The sequence below is a fragment of the Arachis ipaensis genome, chromosome B6 (genome assembly GCF_059453495.1).
Source record: "Arachis ipaensis isolate K30076 ecotype BB chromosome B6, ASM5945349v1, whole genome shotgun sequence".
In the NCBI taxonomy this organism is placed as follows: Eukaryota; Viridiplantae; Streptophyta; class Magnoliopsida; order Fabales; family Fabaceae; genus Arachis; species Arachis ipaensis.
In genome coordinates this window covers 36,722,378-36,744,833 of record NC_142441.1, presented here as the reverse complement: position 1 = coordinate 36,744,833, position 22,456 = coordinate 36,722,378, and the positions used below count along the sequence as shown (strand labels likewise).

The 22,456-nt window shown below is 36.3% G+C and overlaps 1 protein-coding gene across 2 annotated transcripts; it reads right to left on the bottom strand.

Moving 5' to 3' along the window:
- Window positions 1–18,820: 18,820 nt before the first annotated feature.
- Window positions 18,821–21,221, bottom strand: LOC107648643 (zinc finger protein JACKDAW). 2 transcript variants are annotated; one of them, XM_021104398.2, is made up of 4 exons: window positions 20,993–21,197; window positions 20,569–20,797; window positions 20,082–20,478; window positions 18,821–20,001 (listed from the first exon to the last, which is right to left on the bottom strand). In XM_021104398.2, exons 2-4 carry the CDS (start codon window positions 20,732–20,734, stop codon window positions 19,101–19,103), a joined length of 1,464 nt encoding a protein of 487 aa, XP_020960057.1. In that variant the 5' UTR covers window positions 20,735–20,797; window positions 20,993–21,197; the 3' UTR covers window positions 18,821–19,100. The 2 variants fall into 2 exon arrangements, with proteins under 2 accessions (XP_020960057.1, XP_016207931.1); XM_016352445.3 differs by having other exon boundaries at window positions 20,569–21,221.
- Between the last annotated feature and the right edge of the window lie 1,235 nt (window positions 21,222–22,456).

The window sequence follows — 22,456 nt, the reverse complement described above, 5'->3', positions numbered from 1 at the left end:
GTGACGCGGACGCGTCAGCGACGCTGCCGCATCGCGTGCGTGCTTTTTTTTTTTTTGAAAAATGCAGAATGCAGTATGCAGATGCTGATGCAGATGTTATGAATAATTCCAGGTTCAATAAAATAAAATAAAACTAAAAAAACAAACACAACTAAATAAGATTGAAAATGGAACGATCATACCATGGTGGGTTGTCTCCCATCTAGCACTTTTAGTTAAAGTCTTTAAGTTGGACATTTGGTGAGCTCCCTGTTATGGTGGCTTGTGCTTGAACTCGTCTTGAAACTTTCACCAATGCTTGGACTTCCAATAATCTCTATCAATACTGATGAGCGGATAATTTATACGCTTTTTGGCATTGTTTTTAGTATGTTTTTAGTAGGATCTAGTTACTTTTAGGGATGTTTTCATTAGTTTTATGTTAAATTCACATTTCTGGACTTTACTATGAGTTTTTGTGTTTTTCTGTGATTTCAGGTATTTTCTGGCTGAAATTGAGGGACTTGAGCAGAAATCAGATTCAGAGGTTGAAAAAGGACTGCTGATGCTGTTGGATTCTGACCTCCCTACACTCAAAGTGCATTTTCTGGAGCTACAGAACTCGAAATGGCGCGCTTCCAATTGCGTTGGAAAGTAGACATCCAGGGATTTCCAGCAATATATAATAGTCCATACTTTGGCAAAGAATTGACGACGTAAACTGGCGTTCAACGTCAGCCTTCTGCCCAAATCTGGCGTCCAGCGCCAGAAAAGGATCCAAAACCAGAGTTGAACGCCCAAACTGGCACAGAAACTGGCGTTCAACTCCACAAATGGCCTCTGCACGTGCATATCATAAGTTTGGTGTCACTTGCATATGCATCTTGCATTTTTTCGAAAATATCATGCATTCATAGTGTTCTTCGTGATCTTCAAGTTGTTCTTGGTAAGTCTGCTTGTTTGATCTTGAGGATTTTTTGTTTTGAGTCTTTTCATGTTTATCATATGCATTCTTGAATTCTTAGTGTCTAAGCATTAAAGAATTCTAAGTTTGGTGTCTTGCATGTTTTCTTTGCATTAAAAATTTTTCAAAAATATGTTCTTGATGTTCATCATAATCTTTATAGTGTTCTTGGTGTTCATCTTGACATTCATAGCATTCTTGCATGCATTCATTGTTTTGATCTAAAAATTTCATGCATTGCATAATTTTCATGTTTTCATAAAAATTCAAAAAAAATCAAAAAAAAAATATCTTTCCCTTTTTCTCTCATCAAATTCGAAAATTTGAGTTGACTTTTTCAAAAATTTTTAAAATCAAGTTGCTTTCATGAGTCAAATCAAATTTTCAATTTGAAAATCTTATCTTTTCCAAAATCTTTTTCAAAAATCAAATCTTTTTCAAAATTCTTAGTTATTTTCGAAAATTCCAAAAATATTTTTCAAAAATCTTTTTCTTATTTTTATATACCAAATTTTCGAAAATAACATAATCAATTAATGTTTTGATTCAAAAATTTGAAGTTTGTTACTTACTTGTTAAGAAAGATTCAAACTTTAAGTTCTAGAATCATATCTTGTGATTTCTTGTGAATCAAGTCATTAATTGTGGTTTTAAAAATCAAATCTTTTTCAAAACTAATTTCAATCATATCTTTTCAAAAATATCTTCTTATCTTATCTTTTTCAAAAATATCTTTTCAAATATCTTTTCTAACTTCCTAACTTCTTATCTTTTCAAAATTTGTTTCAACTAACTAACTAACTTTTTGTTTGTTTCTTAACTTTTTCAAAACCACCTAACTAACTCTCTCTCTCTCATTTTCGAAAATATCTTCCTTCTTTTTCAAAAATTTCTTTTTAATTAACTAATTATTTTTATTTTTTATTTTTGATTTCAAAAATTTTCGAAAATTACTAACATTTTTCAAAAACCATTTTCGAAAATCACTAACTCTTTTTCAAAATAATTTTCGAAAATTATCCCTCCCCCATCTCATTCTATTTATTCATTCATATCCTAACATCTCATCTCACCTCTCTTCCATCCTCACAGTTGTGTTTCTTCCATTATATTACATTCTTTGTCTCCCCCTCTTCTTCCACTCACACAGGAATCCCTATACTGTGGTATAAAGGATCTCCATTATCATTATTATTTTTCTGTGCCTTCTTCTTTGTCATATGAGCAGGAGCAAGGATAAGAACATTCTTGTGGAAGCAGATCCAGAACCTGAAAGGACTCTGAAGAGAAAATTAAGAGAAGCTAAAATACAACAATCCAGAGATAACCTTTCAGAAATTTTTGAACAGGAAAAGGAGATGGCAGCCGAAAATAATAATAATGCAAGGAGAATGCTTGGTGACTTTACTGCACCTAATTCCAATTTACATGGAAGAAGCATCTCCATTCCTGCCATTGGAGCAAACAACTTTGAGCTGAAACCTCAATTAGTTTCTCTGATGCAGCAGAACTGCAAGTTTCATGGACTTCCATCTGAAGATCCTTTTCAGTTCTTAACTGAATTCTTGCAAATATGTGATACTGTTAAGACTAATGGAGTAGATCCTGAAGTCTACAGGCTCATGCTTTTCCCTTTTGCTGTAAGAGACAGAGCTAGATTATGGTTGGATTCTCAACCCAAAGACAGCCTGAACTCTTGGGATAAGCTGGTCACGAGTTTCTTAGCCAAGTACTTTCCTCCTCAAAAGCTGAGCAAGCTTCGAGCTGATGTTCAAACCTTCAGACAGAAAGAAGGTGAATCCCTCTATGAAGCTTGGGAAAGATACAAACAGTTGACCAAAAAGTGTCCTTCTGACATGCTTTCAGAATGGACCATCCTGGATATATTCTATGATGGTTTATCTGAGCTATCAAAAATGTCACTGGACACTTCTGCAGGTGGATCCATTCACCTAAAGAAAACGCCTGCAGAAGCTCAAGAACTCATTGACATGGTTGCTAATAACCAGTTCATGTACACTTCTGAAAGGAATCCTGTGAATAATGGGACGCCTATGAAGAAGGGAGTTCTTGAGGTTGATACTCTGAATGCCATATTGGCTCAGAATAAAATATTGACTCAGCAAGTCAATATGATTTCTCAGAGTCTGAATGGAATGCAAGCTACATCCAACAGTACTCAAGAGGCATCTTCTGAAGAAGAAGCTTATGATCCTGAGAACCCTGCAATAGCAGAGGTAAATTACTTAGGTGAACCTTATGGAAACACCTATAACTCAACATGGAGAAATCATCCAAATTTCTCATGGAAGGATCAAAAGCCCCAACAAGGCTTTAATAATGGTGGAAGAAACAGGTTTAACAATAATAAACCTTTTCCATCATCCACTCAGCAACAGACAGAGAACTCTGAACAAAATGCTTCTAATTTAGCAAATCTAGTCTCTGATCTATCTAAGGCCACTGTAAGTTTCATGAATGAAACAAGGTCTTCCATTAGAAATCTGGAAGCACAAGTGGGCCAGCTGAGTAAAAGGATCACTGAAATCCCTCCTAGTACTCTACCAAGCAATACAGAAGAGAACCCAAAAGGAGAGTGCAAGGCCATTGACATAAGTGCCATGGCCGAACCTGTGAGGAGAGGAGAGGACGTGAATCCCAAGGAGGAAGACCCCCTAGGACGTCCAGTGGTCAATAAGGAGCTTCCCTCTGAGGAACCAAAGGAATCTGAGACTCATCTAGAGACCATAGAGATTCCATTGAACCTCCTTATGCCCTTCATGAGCTCTGATGAGTATTCCTCTTCTGAAGAGAATGAGGATGTTACTGAAAAGTAAACTGCCAAGTTTCTTGGTGCAATCATGAAGCTAAATGCCAAATTATTTGGCATTGATACTTGGGAAGTTGAACCTCCCTTGTTCATCAATGAACTAAGTGATCTGGATCAACTGACATTGCCTCAGAAGAGACAGGATCCTGGAAAGTTCATAATACCCTGCACCATAGGCACCATGATCTTTAAGGCTCTGTGTGACCTTGGTTCAGGAATAAACCTCATGCCCCTCTCTGTAATAGAGAAACTGGGAATCTATGGGGTGCAAGCTGCTAAAATCTCACTGGAGATGGCAGACAGCTCAAGAAAACAGGCTTATGGACAAGTAGAAGATGTATTAGTAAGGGTTGAGGGCCTTTACATACCTACTGATTTCATAGTCCTGGATACTGGAAAGGAAGAGGATGAATCCATCATCCTAGGAAGACCTTTCCTGGCCACAGCAAGAGCTGTGATTGATGTTGACAGAGGTGAAATAGTCCTTCAATGGAATAAGAACTCCCTTGTGTTTAAAACTCAAGGATCTCCCTCTGCAACCATGGAGAGGAAGCAGGAAAAGCTTCTCTCCAAGCAGAGTCAACCAGAGCCCCCACAGTCAAACTCTAAGTTTGGTGTTGGGAGGCCACAACCAAACTCTAAGTTTGGTGTTGAACTCCCATATCCAAACTCTAAGTTTGGTGTTGGAGAGTCTCAACAAAGCTCTGCACATCTGTGAGGCTCCATGAGAGCTCACTGTCAAGCTATTGACATTAAAGAAGCGCTTGTTGGGAGGCAACCCAATGTTTATCTAATTCTTATTTTTATTGTTTTTCATGTTTTCTTAGGGTCATGATCATGTGGAGTCACAAAATAAATACAAAAATTGAAAACGGAATCAAAAACAGCAGAATAAAAATCACACCCTGGAGGAGCATCTGTCTGGCGTTCAACGCCAGAACAGAGCATGGTTCTGGCGCTGAACGCCCAAAATGAGCAGCTTCTGGGCGCTGAACGCCAGAACAGGCATGGTTCTTGCGTTCAACGCCAGAAATGGCACACAGATGGGCGTTGAACGCCCAAAATGGCCACCAACCTGGCGCTGAATGCCCAGAGTTGGGTACAAGGGCATTTTTACATGCCTAATGGGTGCAGGGATGTAAATCCTTGAACACCTCAGGATCTGTGGACCCCACAGGATCCACTCAGGATCTGTGGACCCCACAGGATCCCCAACTACCTCCACTCACTTCTTCTCACCACTCTCTCTCACACAACCCCATAAACACTCTTCCCTAAAAACCCCTCACCAATCACCTCAATCTCTCTTCCCCACTAAACCTTCACCACTCACATCCATCCACTCTTCCCCATAAACCTACCTCATAAACTCCACCTACCTTCAAAATTCAAAACCAATTCCCCACCCAAACCCACCCATATGGCCGAACCAATACCCCCCCTCCCTTACCTATATAAAGCCCTCCATTCTTCATCAAATTCACACAACACACCCCTCTACACCCTTCTTGGCCGAAACACATCTCCCTCTCCCCCCCCCCCCCCATATTTCTTCTTCTTCTCCTTCTATTCTTTTGTTTATTGCTCGAGGGCGAGCAATATTCTAAGTTTGGTGTGGTAAAAGCATAGCTTTTTTTGTTTTTCCATTACCATTGATGGCATCTAAGACCGGAGAATCCTCTAGAAGAGGGAAAGGGAAGACAAAAGCTTCCACATCCGAGTCATGGGAGATGGAAAGGTTCATCTCCAAAGCCCATCAAGACCACTTCTATGACGTTGTGGCCAAGAAGAAGGTGATCACTGAGGTCCCTTTTAAACTCAAAAGAAATGAGTATCCGGAGATCCGACACGAAATTCAAAGAAGAGGTTGGGAAGTTCTAACAAATCCCATCCAACAAGTCGGCATCCTAATGGTTCAAGAGTTCTATGCCAATGCATGGATCACCAAGAACCATGATCAAAGTAAGAACCCGGATCCAAAGAACTATGTTACAATGGTTCGGGGGAAATACTTAGATTTTAGTCCGGAGAATGTGAGGTTGGCGTTCAACTTGCCATACATGGAAGAGAACGCACGCCCCTACACAAGGAGAGTCAACTTTGATCAAAGGTTGGACCAAGTCCTTATGGACATATGTGTAGAAGGAGCTCAATGGAAGATTGACTCCAAAGGCAAGCCGGTTCAACTAAGAAGATTGGACCTCAAGCCTATAGCTAGAGGATGGTTGGAGTTTATTCAATGCTCAATCATTCCCACTAGCAACCGGTCTGAAGTTACTATAGACCGGGCCATCATGATCCATAGCATCATGATTGGAGAAGAGGTGGAAGTTCATGAGATTATACCTCAAGAACTCTACAAGGTGGCTGACAAGTCCTCCACCATGGCAAGGTTAGCCCTTCCTCACCTCATTTGCCACCTATGCAATTCAGCTGGGATTGACATAGAGGGAGATATCCTCATTAAAGAGGAAAAGCCCATCACTAAGAAAAAGATGGAGCAAGCAAGAGAGCCCAGTCATGGAGCTCAAGAGGCGCAAGAAGCTCATCACCATGAGATTCCGGAAATGCCTCAAATGCACTTTCCTCCACAAAATTATTGGGAGCAAATCAACACCTCCCTAGGAGAATTGAGTTCCAATATGGGACAACTAAGGGTGGAACATCAAGAGCACTCCATCATGCTTCATGAAATAAGAGAAGATCAAAAAGCAATGAGGGAGGAGCAACAAAGACAAGGAAGAGACATAGAAGAGCTCAAGGACATCATTGGTTCCTCAAGAAGGAAACGCCACCATCACTAAGGTGGATTCATTCCTTGTTCTTCTTTCTTTTGTTTTTTCGTTTTCTATGTTATGTGCTTATCTATGTTTGTGTCTTCATTACATGATCATTATTAGTTAGTAACTTTGTCTTAAAGATATGAATGTCCTATGAATCCATCACCTCTCTTAAAAGAAAAATGTTTTAATTCAAAAGAACAAGGAGTACATGAGTTTCAAATTTATCCTTGAACTTAGCTTAATTATGTTGATGTGGTGACAATGCTTCTTGTTTTCTGAATGTATGCTTGAACAGTGCATATGTCTTTTGAAGTTGTTGTTTAAGAATGTTAAATATGTTGGCTCATGAAAGAATGATGACTAGGAGACATGTTATTTGATAATCTGAAATATCATAAAAATGATTCTTGAAGCAAGAAAAAGCAGCAAAGAACAAAGCTTGCAGAAAAAAAAAAGAAAAAAAAGGGGCAAAAAAAATAGAAAAAAAAATAGAAAGAAAAAGAAAAAGCAAGCAGAAAAAGCCAATAACCCTTAAAACCAAAAGGCAAGGGCAAATAAAAAGGATCCCAAGGCTTTGAGCATCAGTGGATAGGAGGGCCTAAAGGAATAAAATCCTGGTCTAAGCGGCTAAACCAAGCTGTCCCTAACCATGTGCTTGTGGCGTGTAGGTGTCAAGTGAAAACTTGAGACTGAGCGGTTAAAGTCAAGGTCCAAAGCAAAAACAAAGAGTGTGCTTAAGAACCCTGGACACCTCTAATTGGGGACTTTAGCAAAGCTGAGTCACAATCTGAAAAGGTTCACCCAATTATGTGTCTGTGGCATTTATGTATCCGGTGGTAATACTGGAAAACAAAGTGCTTAGGGCCACGGCCAAGACTCATAAAGAAGCTGTGTTCAAGAATCATCATACTGAACTAGGAGAGTCAATAACACTATTCGAAATCTGAAGTTCCTATAGATGCCAATCATTCTGAACCTCAATGGATAAAGTGAGATGCCAAAACTATTCAAGAGGCAAAAAGCTATAAGTCCCGCTCATATTATTGGAGCTCTGTTTCATTGATAGTTTGGAATTTATAGTATATTCTCTTCTTTTTATCCTATTTGATTTTCAGTTGCTTGGGGACAAGCAACAATTTAAGTTTGGTGTTGTGATGAGCGGATAATTTATACGCTTTTTGGCATTGTTTTTAGTATGTTTTTAGTAGGATCTAGTTACTTTTAGGGATGTTTTCATTAGTTTTTATGTTAAATTCACATTTCTGGACTTTACTATGAGTTTGTGTGTTTTTCTGTGATTTCAGGTATTTTCTGGCTGAAATTGAGGGACTTGAGCAGAAATCAGATTCAGAGGTTGAAAAAGGACTGCTGATGCTGTTGGATTCTGACCTCCCTGCACTCAAAGTGCATTTTCTGGAGCTACAGAACTCGAAATGGCGCGCTTCCAATTGCGTTGGAAAGTAGACATCCAGGGCTTTCCAGAAATATATAATAGTCCATACTTTGGCAAAGAATTGACGACGTAAACTGGCGTTCAACGCCAGCCTTCTGCCCAAATCTGGCGTCCAGCGCCAGAAAAGGATCCAAAACCAGAGTTGAACGCCCAAACTGGCACAGAAATTGGCGTTCAACTCCACAAATGGCCTCTGCACGTGCAACACTCAGGCTCAGCCCAAACACACACCAAGTGGGCCCCGAAAGTGGATTTATGCATCAATTACTTACTCATGTAAACCCTAGTAGCTAGTTTATTATAAATAGGACCTTTTACTATTGTATTAGGCATCTTTGGATTACCTTATGATCCTTTGATCACGTTTTAGGGGGCTGGCCATCTCGGCCATGCCTGGACCTTCACTTATGTATTTTCAACGGTAGAGTTTCTACACCCCATAGATTAAGGTGTGGAGCTCTGCTGTTCCTCAAAGATTAATGTAAAGTACTACTGTTTTCTATTCAATTCTTCTTATTTCGCTTCTAAGATATCCATTCGCACCCAAGAACGTGATGAAAGTGATGATTATGTGTGACGCTCATCATCCTTCTCCCTTATGAACGCGTGCCTGACAAACACTTCTGTTCTACATGAATTAAGCTAGAATGAATATCTCTTAGATCTCCTAACCAGAATCTTCGTGGCGTAAGCTAGAATGATGGCGGCATTCAAGAGAATCCGGAAGGTCTAAACCTTGTCTGTGGTATTCTGAGTAGGATTCAATGATTGAATGACTGTGACGAGCTTCAAACTCGCGATTGTTGGGCGTTAGTGACAGACGCAAAAGAAGGGTGAATCCTATTCCAGCATGATCGAGAACCGACAGATGAATAGCCGTGCCGTGACAGGGTGCGTGAGCATATTATTCACTGAGAGGAGGGGATGTAGCCACTGACAACGGTGATGCCCTTGCATAAAGCCAGCCATGGAAAGGAGTAAGACTGATTGGATGAAGATAGCAGGAAAGCAGAGGTTCAGAGGAACGAAAAGCATCTCCATTCGCTTATCTGAAATTCCTACCAATGATTTACATAAGTATCTCTATCCCTGTTTTATTATATAATATTCGAAAACACCATTATCCATTTATATCTACCTAACTGAGATTTGCAAGGTGACCATAGCTTGCTTCATACCAACAATCTCCGTGGGATTCGAACCTTACTCACGTAAGGTATTACTTGGACGACCCAGTGCACTTGCTGGTTAGTTGTATCGAAGTTGTGACAAATCATGAATTAAGATCAGAGCACCAAGCTTTGAAGCCATTACCAGGGATTGTTCGAGCCTGGACATCACAATTTCGTGCACCAAATACCAAGTAAATTCCTCAAGCTTTGATGGAGTTTTTCACAAGCTTTGAGCTCCCAAAATTGATCCTCATATATTCCTGGATCCCAAATCTTGTTTCTACACCCGTCTTCAAGTTGAGTATCATGATTCCATCCGGGTGGTTTAGCCTTAGAATTCTCACTAAAGCATCCAAACAACTTCCCAAACCCATTCAATTGAGCTCTATACCAACCTTTGCGTTTAAACTTAAAGCTTCCAACCATAATGAACCTTACAGGACAATTCTTACCACTGACCATCTTCCTCTTACTCTTAATGCCACAAAGAGCTCTAAGTTGACCATCCGTCTCTAGTAGCCCATATTCAAGTGGGAAAGTAAAGGTCAAGGATGAGAATTTTACCCACTTGAATGTTGTGTTGGACGGTAATGGCCTTGGGGGCGGTGCCTCTAATGAACTTGCAAGCTCCACTTCCTTGTGCTCTTATTTGACATCTTCCACCTCTTTGTAAGCTTCTTCAATTTCAAATTCTTCCTCTTGGTAGCTTTCTTCCAATTTAATCTCTTCTTCATTTCTCACCAAGGGCATGAGAGGTTGTGCCTCTTTTTATTGAATCTCCATCTCTTGATCAACCTCTTCCAAGTCTTCAACCAGGGTATGCCTTGGAGGTTGTACACCCTCCTCAACATCAAATGCAACCGTTTTGGAAGGAGGCTCTATGTCTTCACTTTCCTATGGAGGTTCAGCATCTCGCAAGTCTTCAACCACTTTTTTCTCTTTAATAATTACTGCTTTGTCCAGTAGTTTTAATATAAAATCGTACTCATCCTTGATGATTTTCCTTCCATGACAACTCCTTTCAACTATTCTTTCATCTTCAAGGGTCTTTACTACCTTCACCTTTAGGGCCTCCTCTAGCTCCTTATGAAGTATGGATTCGCGAAGATGATCCCTTCTCTCTTGTTCCATGTCAATAGCATCATTGGGATCATGTTGTTTTTGGATTGATGGATGTGGGTGTTCTTCCATGATGGTGGTGATGGGATGGAGAGATCATTCTGTGGTTGAAAAGGAAGTGCACTAGAGCTTGAGGGTTGATTGTTGAAGGTATTTGGTGGTCCGATTTGGGCGACGAGAGCTTGTATAGTAGAGTTTAGATCGGTAAGTGCTTTTTCCATGGAGGTTTGGGGTGGATAGGAGGGTTCATTTGGCTTATAAGGTGGTTGGTATGGTGGATACGGGTTAGTGTCATATGGAGGTGAATGATGGAAAGGGGCTTGTGAGTATGGTGGTCCAAAGTCATGTTCAGGTAAGGGTTCATAGGCATATGGTGGTGGTTGTTGATAGTCCATTGGAGGTGGTTGTTGCCATGAGGGTTGATCAAATCCTTGTGACTCCTCCCATCTTTGATTGTTCCAACCTTGATGCCTATTCTCATTGTAATTTCTTCTTCCTGCAACATAATTGTCACCAGACTCATAGCCAAAGGGGTGAGAGTTCATAGTAGCAAATAAAAATTAAAAATGAAAAAAAAACAAATTTAAATTAAAAGATTATTGAAAATTAAATTTTGAATTTTAAATTTTAAATTTTGAAATTTCAAATTTAAAATTTGAAATTTTGAAATTTGGATTTTAAATTTTGAATTTTGAAATTTGGATTTTAAATTTTGAAATTTGAATTTTGAGATTTGAAATTTGAAATTTGAAGTTTAAATATTGAATTTTGAAATTTGATTTTTGAAATAAGATAAGATAAGATTTTGAAAAAAATATGATTTTTGGAAAAAAAATTTTGAATTTTGAAATTTAAAACTAAGATAAGATAAGATAAAAATTTTAAAATAGAAATCTGAAAAAAAAATTTATGCAAATTTCGAAAATTCAATTAAAATAAAGAGAAAAGATATTTTTGAATTAAATGAGGAAAGATAAAAATAATAAAATGATACCAAACTTAAAATTTTTAGATCAAAACTAAGAAAACAATTAAGAACAACTTGAAGGTCAAGATGAACACGAAGAACAACTTGAAGATCAAGATGAACACCAAGAACATTTTTTTTGAAAAAAAAAATTTTAATAACTAAATAAAAACCAATAACCTCTTAATTTATGAAAAAGCAAAAATAAAAACAAAAATAAAAACAAATAAACAGGTAAAAAGCAAATATTTACAATAACCAATAATAAGGCACATGTTTGCAATTCCCCGGCAACGGCGCTATTTTGAAGAACTGAAGATTGATGGTTTAGAATTCAGAATAAATCCTCGTTGCCAGTATAGTTTCTAAACCAAACAATCAACCTTTCTTGCAAACGTTTTGGTTGTCACAAGTAACAAACCCCTTTAAAATTGATAACCGAGTATTTAAACCTCGGGTCGTCTTCTCAAGGAATTGCAGGGAGGTATTCTTATTATTGGTTATGAGTCTTGTAAATTGGGGGTTTTGAAAGTAAGAAACCAGTATGTTGAATGATAAGAAAAATAAAATAGTAATAATAAAATAAACTCTTGGCAAGGTATTAGAACTGGAAGTCCTATCCTTATCAATTGTGATGAGAATTGGATTTTAATCCCACTTTGTTAACCTCTAACTATGAAGGTAAATCAAGTGGACTAATTAGCTTGATCCTCAGGTCCTATTCAATTCCTATGGAAAGACTAGAGTTATTGGAGCAACTCCCAATTTCAACCACTGCTTTATTTGACAGCTCAAGTGTTACCAATTACTTAACTAAAGCCAAAAGGAAGAAAATATCTAAATTAAATTAAAAGCATTCATTAATCTGAAATATCTCAAATTGTATTAAATCAAATTAAACATAAGAATCCATAAGTCAAATTGGCAGCATAAATAATTACCAGGTGAAATAGAGCAACTAAAGTAACAGAGTAAATAAAAGTCGAAGAGAAACATAAATTAAAGGAACATAGAACCTGTGATGAAGAAGAAATAATCCTAAATCCTAAAACTAAATCCTAAGAGAGAGGAGAGAACCTCTCTCTCTAAAAACTACATCTAAATCCTAAAATTGTGTATTATGAGCTTATTATTATGAATGAATAGATTCCCCCACTTTATAGCCTCTAATCTGTGTTTTCTGGGCCAAAAACTAGGTCGAAAACAGCCCAGAAATCGCTGGAGAAAAAATCTGCCATGCTGATTTTCGTCAGTGCAACGTGTTCGCGTGGAGCACGCATTCGCGTCACCTAGAGTCAAGGAAACTATAGCATATTAAATATCAAATCGAAGCTCCGGACGTTAGCTTTCCAACGCAACTAGAACCGCGTCGTTTGGACCTCTGTAACTCAAGTTATGACTGTTTTAGTGCGAAGAGGTCAGGCTGGACAGCTTTGCAGTTCCTTCAACTTCTTGTATTCCTTCCACTTTTGCATGCTTCCTTTCCATCCTCCAAGCCATTCCTGCCCTGTAATCTCTGAAATCATTTAACGCACATATCAAGGCATCTAATGGTAATAAGAGAGGATTAAACATAGGGAACTTAAGGCCAAAGAAGCATGTTTTCAATTAAAGCACATAATTAGGAAGGTAAATGTGAAACCATGCAAATAGTATGAATAAGTGGATAAAGAATTGATAAAAACCACTCAATTGAGCACAAGATAAACCATAAAATAGTGGTTTATCAACGACGCGTACGCGTGACAAAGCGTCACGTGCTACAAATATCAGAATTCGCTGGGGGCGATTTCTGGGCTACTTTTAGCCTAGTTTCAAGCCCGAAAGTGAAGATTAGAGGCTGCAGAGTGGAGCTGGAAGGGGAATCAATCATTCACTTTACATTTATTCATATTAGTTAGGTTTTAGATATAGTTTTCTAGAGAGAGAGTGATGTGCGAGATTTTCTCAATGGTATAGATATTTCTCAAAATGAATAAGTTCTCGTTGCAAGTATAGTTCTACACCAACAAACAATTCTCACATAAAAAATTTGAGTTGTCACAAGTACAAACTCCAATAAGAATTAACCGAAGTATTTAAACCTCGGGTCGTCTCACAAGGAATTGCAATGAAGTGTATGATTATTGGCTATGAAGGAACAAGGGGGTTTGATTTTTAATTAGCAAGAAAAATAAATGACAAGAAAGTAAATCAAGCAAGAACTAATAAAATAATGGAGAGAACTCTTAGCTAAGACATGGAAAATTAAGATCACCATCCTTATTAACAAACCAAATATTGATAATTATGAGGTACCAACCTATTAAGTCTACTTCCCAAAAGCCTTAAGTACGTAATGTTTACTCCTAAGTTTGAAGTACGTCAAATAGGTTTGATCACATCAACCCATAAGTCCCAACCTATCTACTAATTAACTTAGTAGTGGGTTAATATCAATGGGCATCACATTGATCACCAAGGGTTCTCAAATCACCAATTCAATGAGACCCAATGACTCAAGGTCACTCAATTCCCTTAACCTAGGCCAAGAGTCAAGAGAACTACTCAAAAACTAGAGAAAATATTTCATCAAATATCTAGAGTGCAATAAAAGTAAACATCATAAATTGCAAGAATTATAAATCTACCAACTACCAATTGCAAGAAAAGTAAATCAACAACTCAAATCATCAACAAAAGAACATTAAACATCAAATTTCATTAAATGTGAACCAAATCCAACATGAGTGCATGAACATAAAAGAGGCATAAAAGTAAAACTAACAAGATAGAATAAGAGAATTACACTACTAGAGTATGAAAATATAGAAGAAACAAGATGAAAGCAAAGAATTAAACATGGATCTATGATGCAATTAACCCTAGGAACCCTAATTCTAGAGAGAAGAGGGAGCTTCTCTTTCTAGAAACTAAGCTACATGATGCAAAAACACTCCAAACAATTTCTTCCCCCTTGCCCAAGCTTGAATTCTGTATGAAGTAGCATCAGAAATGAGTTGGATTGGGTCCAAAATGAGCTAGAAATCGCCCCCAAATAGTTGCTTAAAGTGGACCCACGCTGATCCATCAACGCGTCCGCGTACAGTGCACGTGCGCATCCCTAAACGCAAAGCAACTATGGCAAATTTTATATCATTTTGAAGCCCCAGATATTAGCTTTCCAACACAACTAAAACCACCTCATTTGAACCTTTGTAGCTCAAGTTATGGTCGATTGAGTGCGAAGAGGTCAGGCTAGACAGCTTTGTGGTTCCTTCATTTCTTCATGAGTTCTCCTACTTTGCATGCTTTTCTCCTCAGTTCTTCCATCCAATACTTGCCTTATGGACCTGAAATCACTCAACAAACACATCAAAGAATCGAATAGAATTAAGGTGAGTTAAAATCACCAATTTAAGGGCCTAAAAAACATGTTTTCACATTTAAGCACAAATCAAGGGAGAATTGCAAAACCATGCTATTTCATTGAATAAATGTGGGAAAAGGTGATAAAATCTCCCAAATTAAGCACAAGATAAACCACAAAATTGGGGTTTATCAGAGAGACTCTCTCCTCTACTCTCTAGGTTTTAGGGGTTTTTAGCTTTATTTCTTCTCCAATTCAGATTTTCATCTTGCTTTATTTTAGTTTCTATTCTACATTCTATTATTCTAGCATCTTAGTTTATCAGATAAGGAGAAGGAGAGTGATGAGGCTAGGGTTTGAGAGAGGGAAGCAAATGCGTGAGAGTGACTGAGTGAGACCGAAAGGGCGAAAGGCTGGTTACCCTTTTCTTCTAATACCAACGGTGACTTTTTGGCAGAAAAGTAAAAATTGGCCGGGTTCCGGTTCGGTCTGACCGGCCGATTCTCGACCGGTTCAACAGTTTCGGAACGGTTTTTAAATTACCGGTTTTACCTATTAAATCGAATCGGAATTATTGGCGGTTCCCGGTTGGACCGGTTCGACCGGCCGGTCCAGTCCAATTTTCAGAACCTTGGTTTATTTTCTCTTGTTGCTTTATTTATTTTCCAATTTAGTTTATGAACTCTTGATGTTAGATTCAATTTTCATATTAATGCAATTTATGTTTTTCATGGTTATTGTTACTCTCTTTAATTGTTAGTCATTGATGCTTGCAATTGGTTGTTTAGATTTAATATTCCTTGTTAATTTATCATGCTTTTATTTTATGCCTACCAAGTGTTTGATAAAATATTTGGTAGGATTTTAAATTAGATCTTTGGTATTCTTGGCTTAGGTTGAGTAATTTGGAGACTCTTGAATTGTCAAAGACTCTTATTGGTTGGTGATTGAAAGTTGCTAGTTGGCTTGAGCTTCACTAACTCTAGTCTTTGATTAGAACTTGTGAACTCAAGTTGAATTGCTCACTTGACTTACCTTCAATTGTTAGAGGTTAACTAAGTGATAGCAAAAGGCAATTACCATCACAAGTAACTATGATAATGGGGATAGAAATTTCAATTATCAATCCTTGCTAGGACTTTTCTTATTTGTTAGTTTATTTACCTGTTATTTACATTCCTTGCTTATTAAACTCAAAACCCAAAAGGATACAATCTTATAACCAATAATAAACATACTTCCCTGCAATTCCTTGAGAGACGACCCGAGGTTTAAATACTTCGGTTAATTTTATTGGGTTTGCTTAAGTGACAAACAATTTAAACATTGATTGAGGTTTAATTGTCGGTTTAGAACTATACTTGTAACGCGATATTTTTGTGAGAATCTTTACCCACATTTTTTCTCCGTCAAAATATTATGCAACAAATTAGCAAGAAACTAGTTGCTAACTAAAAATGAAAACTTTGGTGACAAATTAGTTAGGAAATTGTCCATCACAAAATGTATTTCAAGTCTTTGTGACGGATTAGCTAGTAACATTGTTCCTCACTAATTAGCCTTTTTGCACAAAGTTTATTTAGCGACGGACTAGTGGGTGAATTGTTTCTCGCTAATTGTATATCAAACACTTGCGACGGAATAGTGACAATAATATCTCTCGCTATTTTACTTTTATTCGATTGAACCCCTAAGTGACTGATTTGCTAGAACATTGTCACTCGCTAATTAATTTGTGACAAATTAGTGAGAAAATTTTTCCCGCTCTTCTTTTAGCTACAAAAGTTAATATGCGAAAAACAAACTTACTTGTGAATCTCTCGCTAATCAGTCGCTTTTTTCAAGTTCGGATATTTTATGACCGCTCATTAATTTTGTCATTAGTATGTCACTAATTCCTCACAAGTTAGTGACGGATTAATGAAAAAAAAATATTTCTCGCAAAAATTCATTGCTAATTTGTTAAATTCTTGTAGTACAGTGTCGTTATAAGAAACTAAATAAAAAAATTTTCTACTTACTAAGTTATGCATTTTAATTTAAAAAGAATGTCTTGATTTAAAATTCTTTTTTCTCAAAGCCTATCAAACCTTCAACTTATTTAACTATTATTTATAAAAAGAGTTTTGTACTCCTGAAAAGTAGGTCTTGAACAAAATAACCTAAAACTTAAGTTGGTCGAAATTCCATTATTGGACAAGAAAACAAAAAAAAAACCATTAAAACAACCTCCTTTAAAACATTACCTATAACTTTAATTAAATCGAGACTGGTATCATTTAGTTCTAACTATATATAAACTTGACATATACTTACCAATGGCAACATAAAAATATGCAAATATTTCTGAGAAGGGTTTCAAACTCCAAAGAAATTGCTACACCGTACCCTACTCAAGTCTCAATAAGCTGGTGGTGACAAGTACCAATAAAAAGGTAGAAATCTTGTTAGTCAATAAAAAAAGGGTCTATAGTACCTTTCCGGGTAGGGTCTCTCGTTTTGTGCATGTATTCAAGGTTCAACTACTGCCTTCTAGCTTGGTTCTATAACTCTATATGTCACCAAAGCAAAATCTCTAACTAGTTATTCCCTTTTTGCGTATTTAAGTAGCGATCCCTAACCACCTGTGCCCTAATTAAGGGCTAAGACCTACGATCCACATTAAGAAGAAATTCTTTAATATTTATATAGTTGCTTGCTTGATGATCAAGTGGTACTGATTTCGTATATTTCCTTAATAATATTGTTAATTATCATAAATATTTGATATCTCCATCGTGTGAAATAATATTTAATTTTTAAAAGAGAAATACTAAGAAATCATCCGAATAATTATTTTTTGTCATTATTTTGTCATCAATTTAATTCTTTTAATTTAGTCTATGATGTACGAATACTGACATGGACATGGGACACGACACGACACGAAACACGCCGACACGCGAATTCTAAAATCGACATAGGGACACGCATATATATAAAATATAAAGTAGTTTTTAGATAAATCGTAATGATATTTTGATATTTTATTGATATTAAAATATAACTTAATTTTTTAATTATTTTTAATTTTTAATAAATAATAATATATACTATATCTAAATTTATTTCAAAAATATATGTTAAGAATAAAACTGGACACGCTGACACGTGATGGTATTTAGGTGTATTCAAGCTTGTCCGGAGAAGAATTTTTTACTTTTTATTAAGACACGGTTGGACACAGCAGACACGCGTGTCGTACGAGTATCGGTGAATGTTGTGTCCGAAATATGTCTGACACGCGGATACGACAACTCAGCGAAGTGTCCGTTCTTCATAGAATTTAATAATTCAACAACATACTTTATTTTATATTTTTAAACATTAATAACTAACGAATGACTAAAAATAATAAATTCTGACCTTTAACTAATATATTTTATTTTAAAAATATCTAAAATAATATATATAATCGATTTAGTGATATTTATTAACTAGGGTCTAATATAAAGCTAACCTAGCAGCTAGATTCTGGCTACTTAATTACAAAAAATTTTAAAAAATAATATTAAAAAAACTTATGTGCATGGCACTTGATATATCTATCCGAAGAGCCACCAAGAGACGTATAAAGCCTTACCTCTTAATCTTATTATTAAACTTTCCTTGAATTATTAATATTATCATTAACAAACATTAGTAAGGAGTAGTTGATATTGGTAAGAAATGAATCAATTTTCAAACAGTTCTGGAGGAATTATCAGTCATCATTCCATAATATAATGCATGTAGACTGAATCGGACATATGGTTTAATTAAGTTTATAATTAATACTTATGCATGTACTTGTGTTTACTATTACTACTTCTTACGGCCTTGTTAAAAATAATATAAAATTCAACAAAAAAAATGATATATCTAAAAATTTTAAATTATATATTCAAAATTTAAAAATTATATGATTAAAATTTACATTACTGATCTTTATGATTTTATTGTAGCTCCATTTTTTTCTTGTATAAGTTTGTCGTACATTCGTTTTAACTACCATGGTTGACGCGAGAAACCTAGCTTTGACTCACAGTCAACTATGTTTAGTAGCATTCTTGAGATTTTTCATTATTTTATACGTAATATCTTATTGATCCTCTTCCCTAAATCAAAGAATATAGAGAAGCCGAAAACGATAACAAGGTTAAGACAGAAAGACAGGCCAACAACAACAACAACAACGTAACTAGTATTATTATTATTTCAAGGAGAAGAACATGGAAGTTCATATCTCAAACATGCAGTGGGTCCCCCATGCTACCCTCTTCGACCATATGACAACACAAAAGTGCTATATTGTTTCCCAAACAAAAAAGAGCATAGGCCTCAAAATTTGATGTCATGCACATTTTACACTATCCGATATATAATTCACATGATCATCTAAAACTGGGCTAATAATAATAATCCATGAATCCATCCATGATGAAATTAAGGACTTGATGACATGTTCATTGATGGGTTGCGCTAGTAGTGAATTGGGTCAAACCCATTGATGAGCCTACGGAAGCAAACTTTGCTAGCTCTTGGGGTAGGAATGGTCCTCTACTCATGCCAAGAAAGTCTCTTGTAAAATTATTGTTATGCCCTGCAGCACTTGATGAACCAGGATGATGATTACTCAAAAACTGATCATCAAAACTTTGTGACGAATGCATTAATGCGCTAAAACACTGATCTGGCTGCTTAATACTCTGATCAATTCTTCTTCCCTGTTGGTTTTGGTTTGCATTACTAGCAGTAGTGGTTTGAATGGAAGATGAAGAGGTCATGAGCCCAAAACTTGCACTGAAAGTTGAAGGGTTGTTGGTGGACCCAATTTGCGCTGCCTTCTGAAGAAGCGCAGTGGCTGACATAGGAGAATAAGTTGAAGGTGAAGGTGCCTTTGATGATTGCTTGCTTTGATTCTCAGAATACATAGATGCCAAACCTGAATTATGATCTGATCCCCCACCTTCTTCTGATACCTTTGATGAATTGGGAGCAAGCATTCCAAAATCATTAGGCAACATAGGCATAGGCATGTGCATAACTTGATGATGAGAGCTTGATGATGATGGCATATCAAATTGATTAATCTGATGACGGTTGTTTCCATGTTGTTGGTTCAACCAAAGTAACAAGTTTGGCCTCATAATTTGTTCTTGTTCTGCACCAACCATTCCCATTTCATTATTGAAATCAAATCGAAATCCAACTCCGCCCCCAACATTATTATTCAGAACTCCCTGCTGGGTTGTTGCCTCTTCGCTCTTGAAACTCAGATTCGTCGACGTAGATACCGAGTTCAGCCTCGCACTCTCCTCAGCCAATGCATCGCAAAATGCTCTGTGAGTAATAAAGCTATCCTTCCTATATATTCATAGTTTCACATTTAATAAATAAAGACTTTGTTGAAGTTAGTATGTATTTGCGTATTTCATGTTACGAACCTGGAAAAGAGGGTGCCACAGTCACATTTATATTCTCTGGTGCCGCAGGTTTTGGAGTGAGCTTTCCAATCAGATTGGACAGCGTACTTCTTGGAACACTTTTCGCACTTCCACTTCTTCTCACCATGCTTTCTGCTGAAGTGCTTCTTGATCCCTGTCAGGTCGCCCAGCGCCCTCGCCGGCTCGTGGTGGACGCAGCTCTTCTCCGGGCAGATGTACACCTTCTTCTTCACCTCCTTGTTCGTCCTCTGTCTCAGCTTCCATGGCAGGTTGTGTCCCCTCCTGTGCAGCTGAAGATTCTGATCCCTCTGGAATCCTTTGTTGCATATCTCGCAGATGAATCTGTTCGTCGCCATGAGCGTCTTCGGCGAAAGAGCAATGACTTCGGCATCTGGATCTGTGTGTTTATAATGCAACCAACTTGCTCATTTCATCTATAACAATATGCTATTTAAATGAATCTGATTGATTGATTATTGTTAATTACCTGGTGTTCCTGGAAGGTTTCTCTTCTTCTTGTTGGTGGCTGGAGGGGGATTACTATTAGGTTTAGGTTTAGGGTTAGGGTTTGCGATGGAGTTTAAGTTTTGGTCTTGGGTGAACCCAGCAGCAGCGAGAGAAGTGGATAGCGAAAAGGGGTCACCGGGCAACATTAGATATAAATTGATAATAACTAGCTATATTTGAAGAAAGTAGTAGTAGCTAATGAGACTAGTCTGCAGAAGCAAACAGCAAACTTTCAAAAGAGGGTTTTTCAGATAGTACAAACCAAACCATTAAGAAGAAAACAAACGAGTTTTTGTTTTTAGAGCACAGCCAAGGAGGAACAATCAACATAAATTCTTTTGGAGCAGCTTGATTTTTCAGCCAAAAGACAACAAGGAAGAAGAAAAAAACTTGAACCGACTCACCAGAAATATTAATAAACTAAGTGGTTAGTCGTGTGTATATAGTATTAATGCACACAAGAGCTTCCAAAGCGTGTTGGCCTGGTTTTTTCTCTCTTTTGTTTGATTTTACTTACTTCGATCACTAAGATTATAGAACGGGTATATAGATAACTAAACGTAGCTCTCTCTCTTTTGTGTTAACTGTTACGCGCGCCTAGTCTCTTTCTGAACATCATGTTTTACTGCCATCATATATCTTCGTTCAGCTGTGGATTTTAATGGGCCACCACACTCTCTTTCTTTTTACAGTTCACATGCAACTTGCATACGCAGACATGGACTAGCAGACACACGACTATATATATATATATATATATATATATATATAAGTAATTTCTATTTTTCTCAGGACAATCACAAACCACAACACGCACATTTGTTGAAGAGTTTACCGATTTGTGTGTTCGAGGAGGACTGCCTTTTCTGTCTAGTAAACAAGTAATTTTAATGTATAGAATGGGGGAGTAGTATTACTAGTATTATTATTATTCTACTGTTTTTTATTTCATTCAGGATAAGAGTATATGTTAAGGTTAGTAGTTAAAAAAATTATAGAAAATATATAAAATTTAAGTTTTGCTAATAATAATTTTAGCAGACACATATTAAAAAAATTATTTAATTAAATTTAATAAATTAATTAATTAGTAGGGTCATATTAACACACACTCCAACAATGTTGGCTTGAAAGACGAAATTACTACTGCTATTAATAATAAGGCTTTTAAAGATATATACTAAAAGCAATACCATTGAGAAGTGATCAATTATTGGAGTATTAATAAAGTTTCTTTGGCAGTTTAAGGTGAATAATTTATATAAGGGTAAAGTATTAAATTGGTTGTTATGTTTGGGTATAATTTTGTTTTGATTTTTAAATTTAAAAAAATTTTATTTAATTTTAATGTAATTCTACCGTAAAGTCAAAGTTAAATAATTAACAGAATATCATATATATGACAGTAGTATAAGAATAAGGTTAATAATCTAGAGAATAAGTACAAACTCTAAAATTACAAAATCAACTGTGCATGTATCAATATATTTATTTATCATTTTTCTTACAATTTAAATGAAATATTTTTTATAGAATTAAGGAGAATGATAAATAAATATATTGATGCATCTACGGTTAATTTTGTGTCTTTGGAGTTTGTACTTGTTCTCCAAATTATCAATCTTGTTCTTGTACTGCTATCATGTAGCATATTTCGTTAATTATTTAATTTTGATCTCACAGTAAAATTACATTAAAATTAAATAAAATATTTTTGGATTCAAATATAACACTTTAAATTTTAAGGACCAAAACAAAATTATACTCATATGTAAAGGACCAATTTAATAGTTAACCCTTTATATAAAATCTCGAGAGCTGAAAAGTAGTGCTATTACTAACAAAAATTATTTTTAGTTTTAATAATA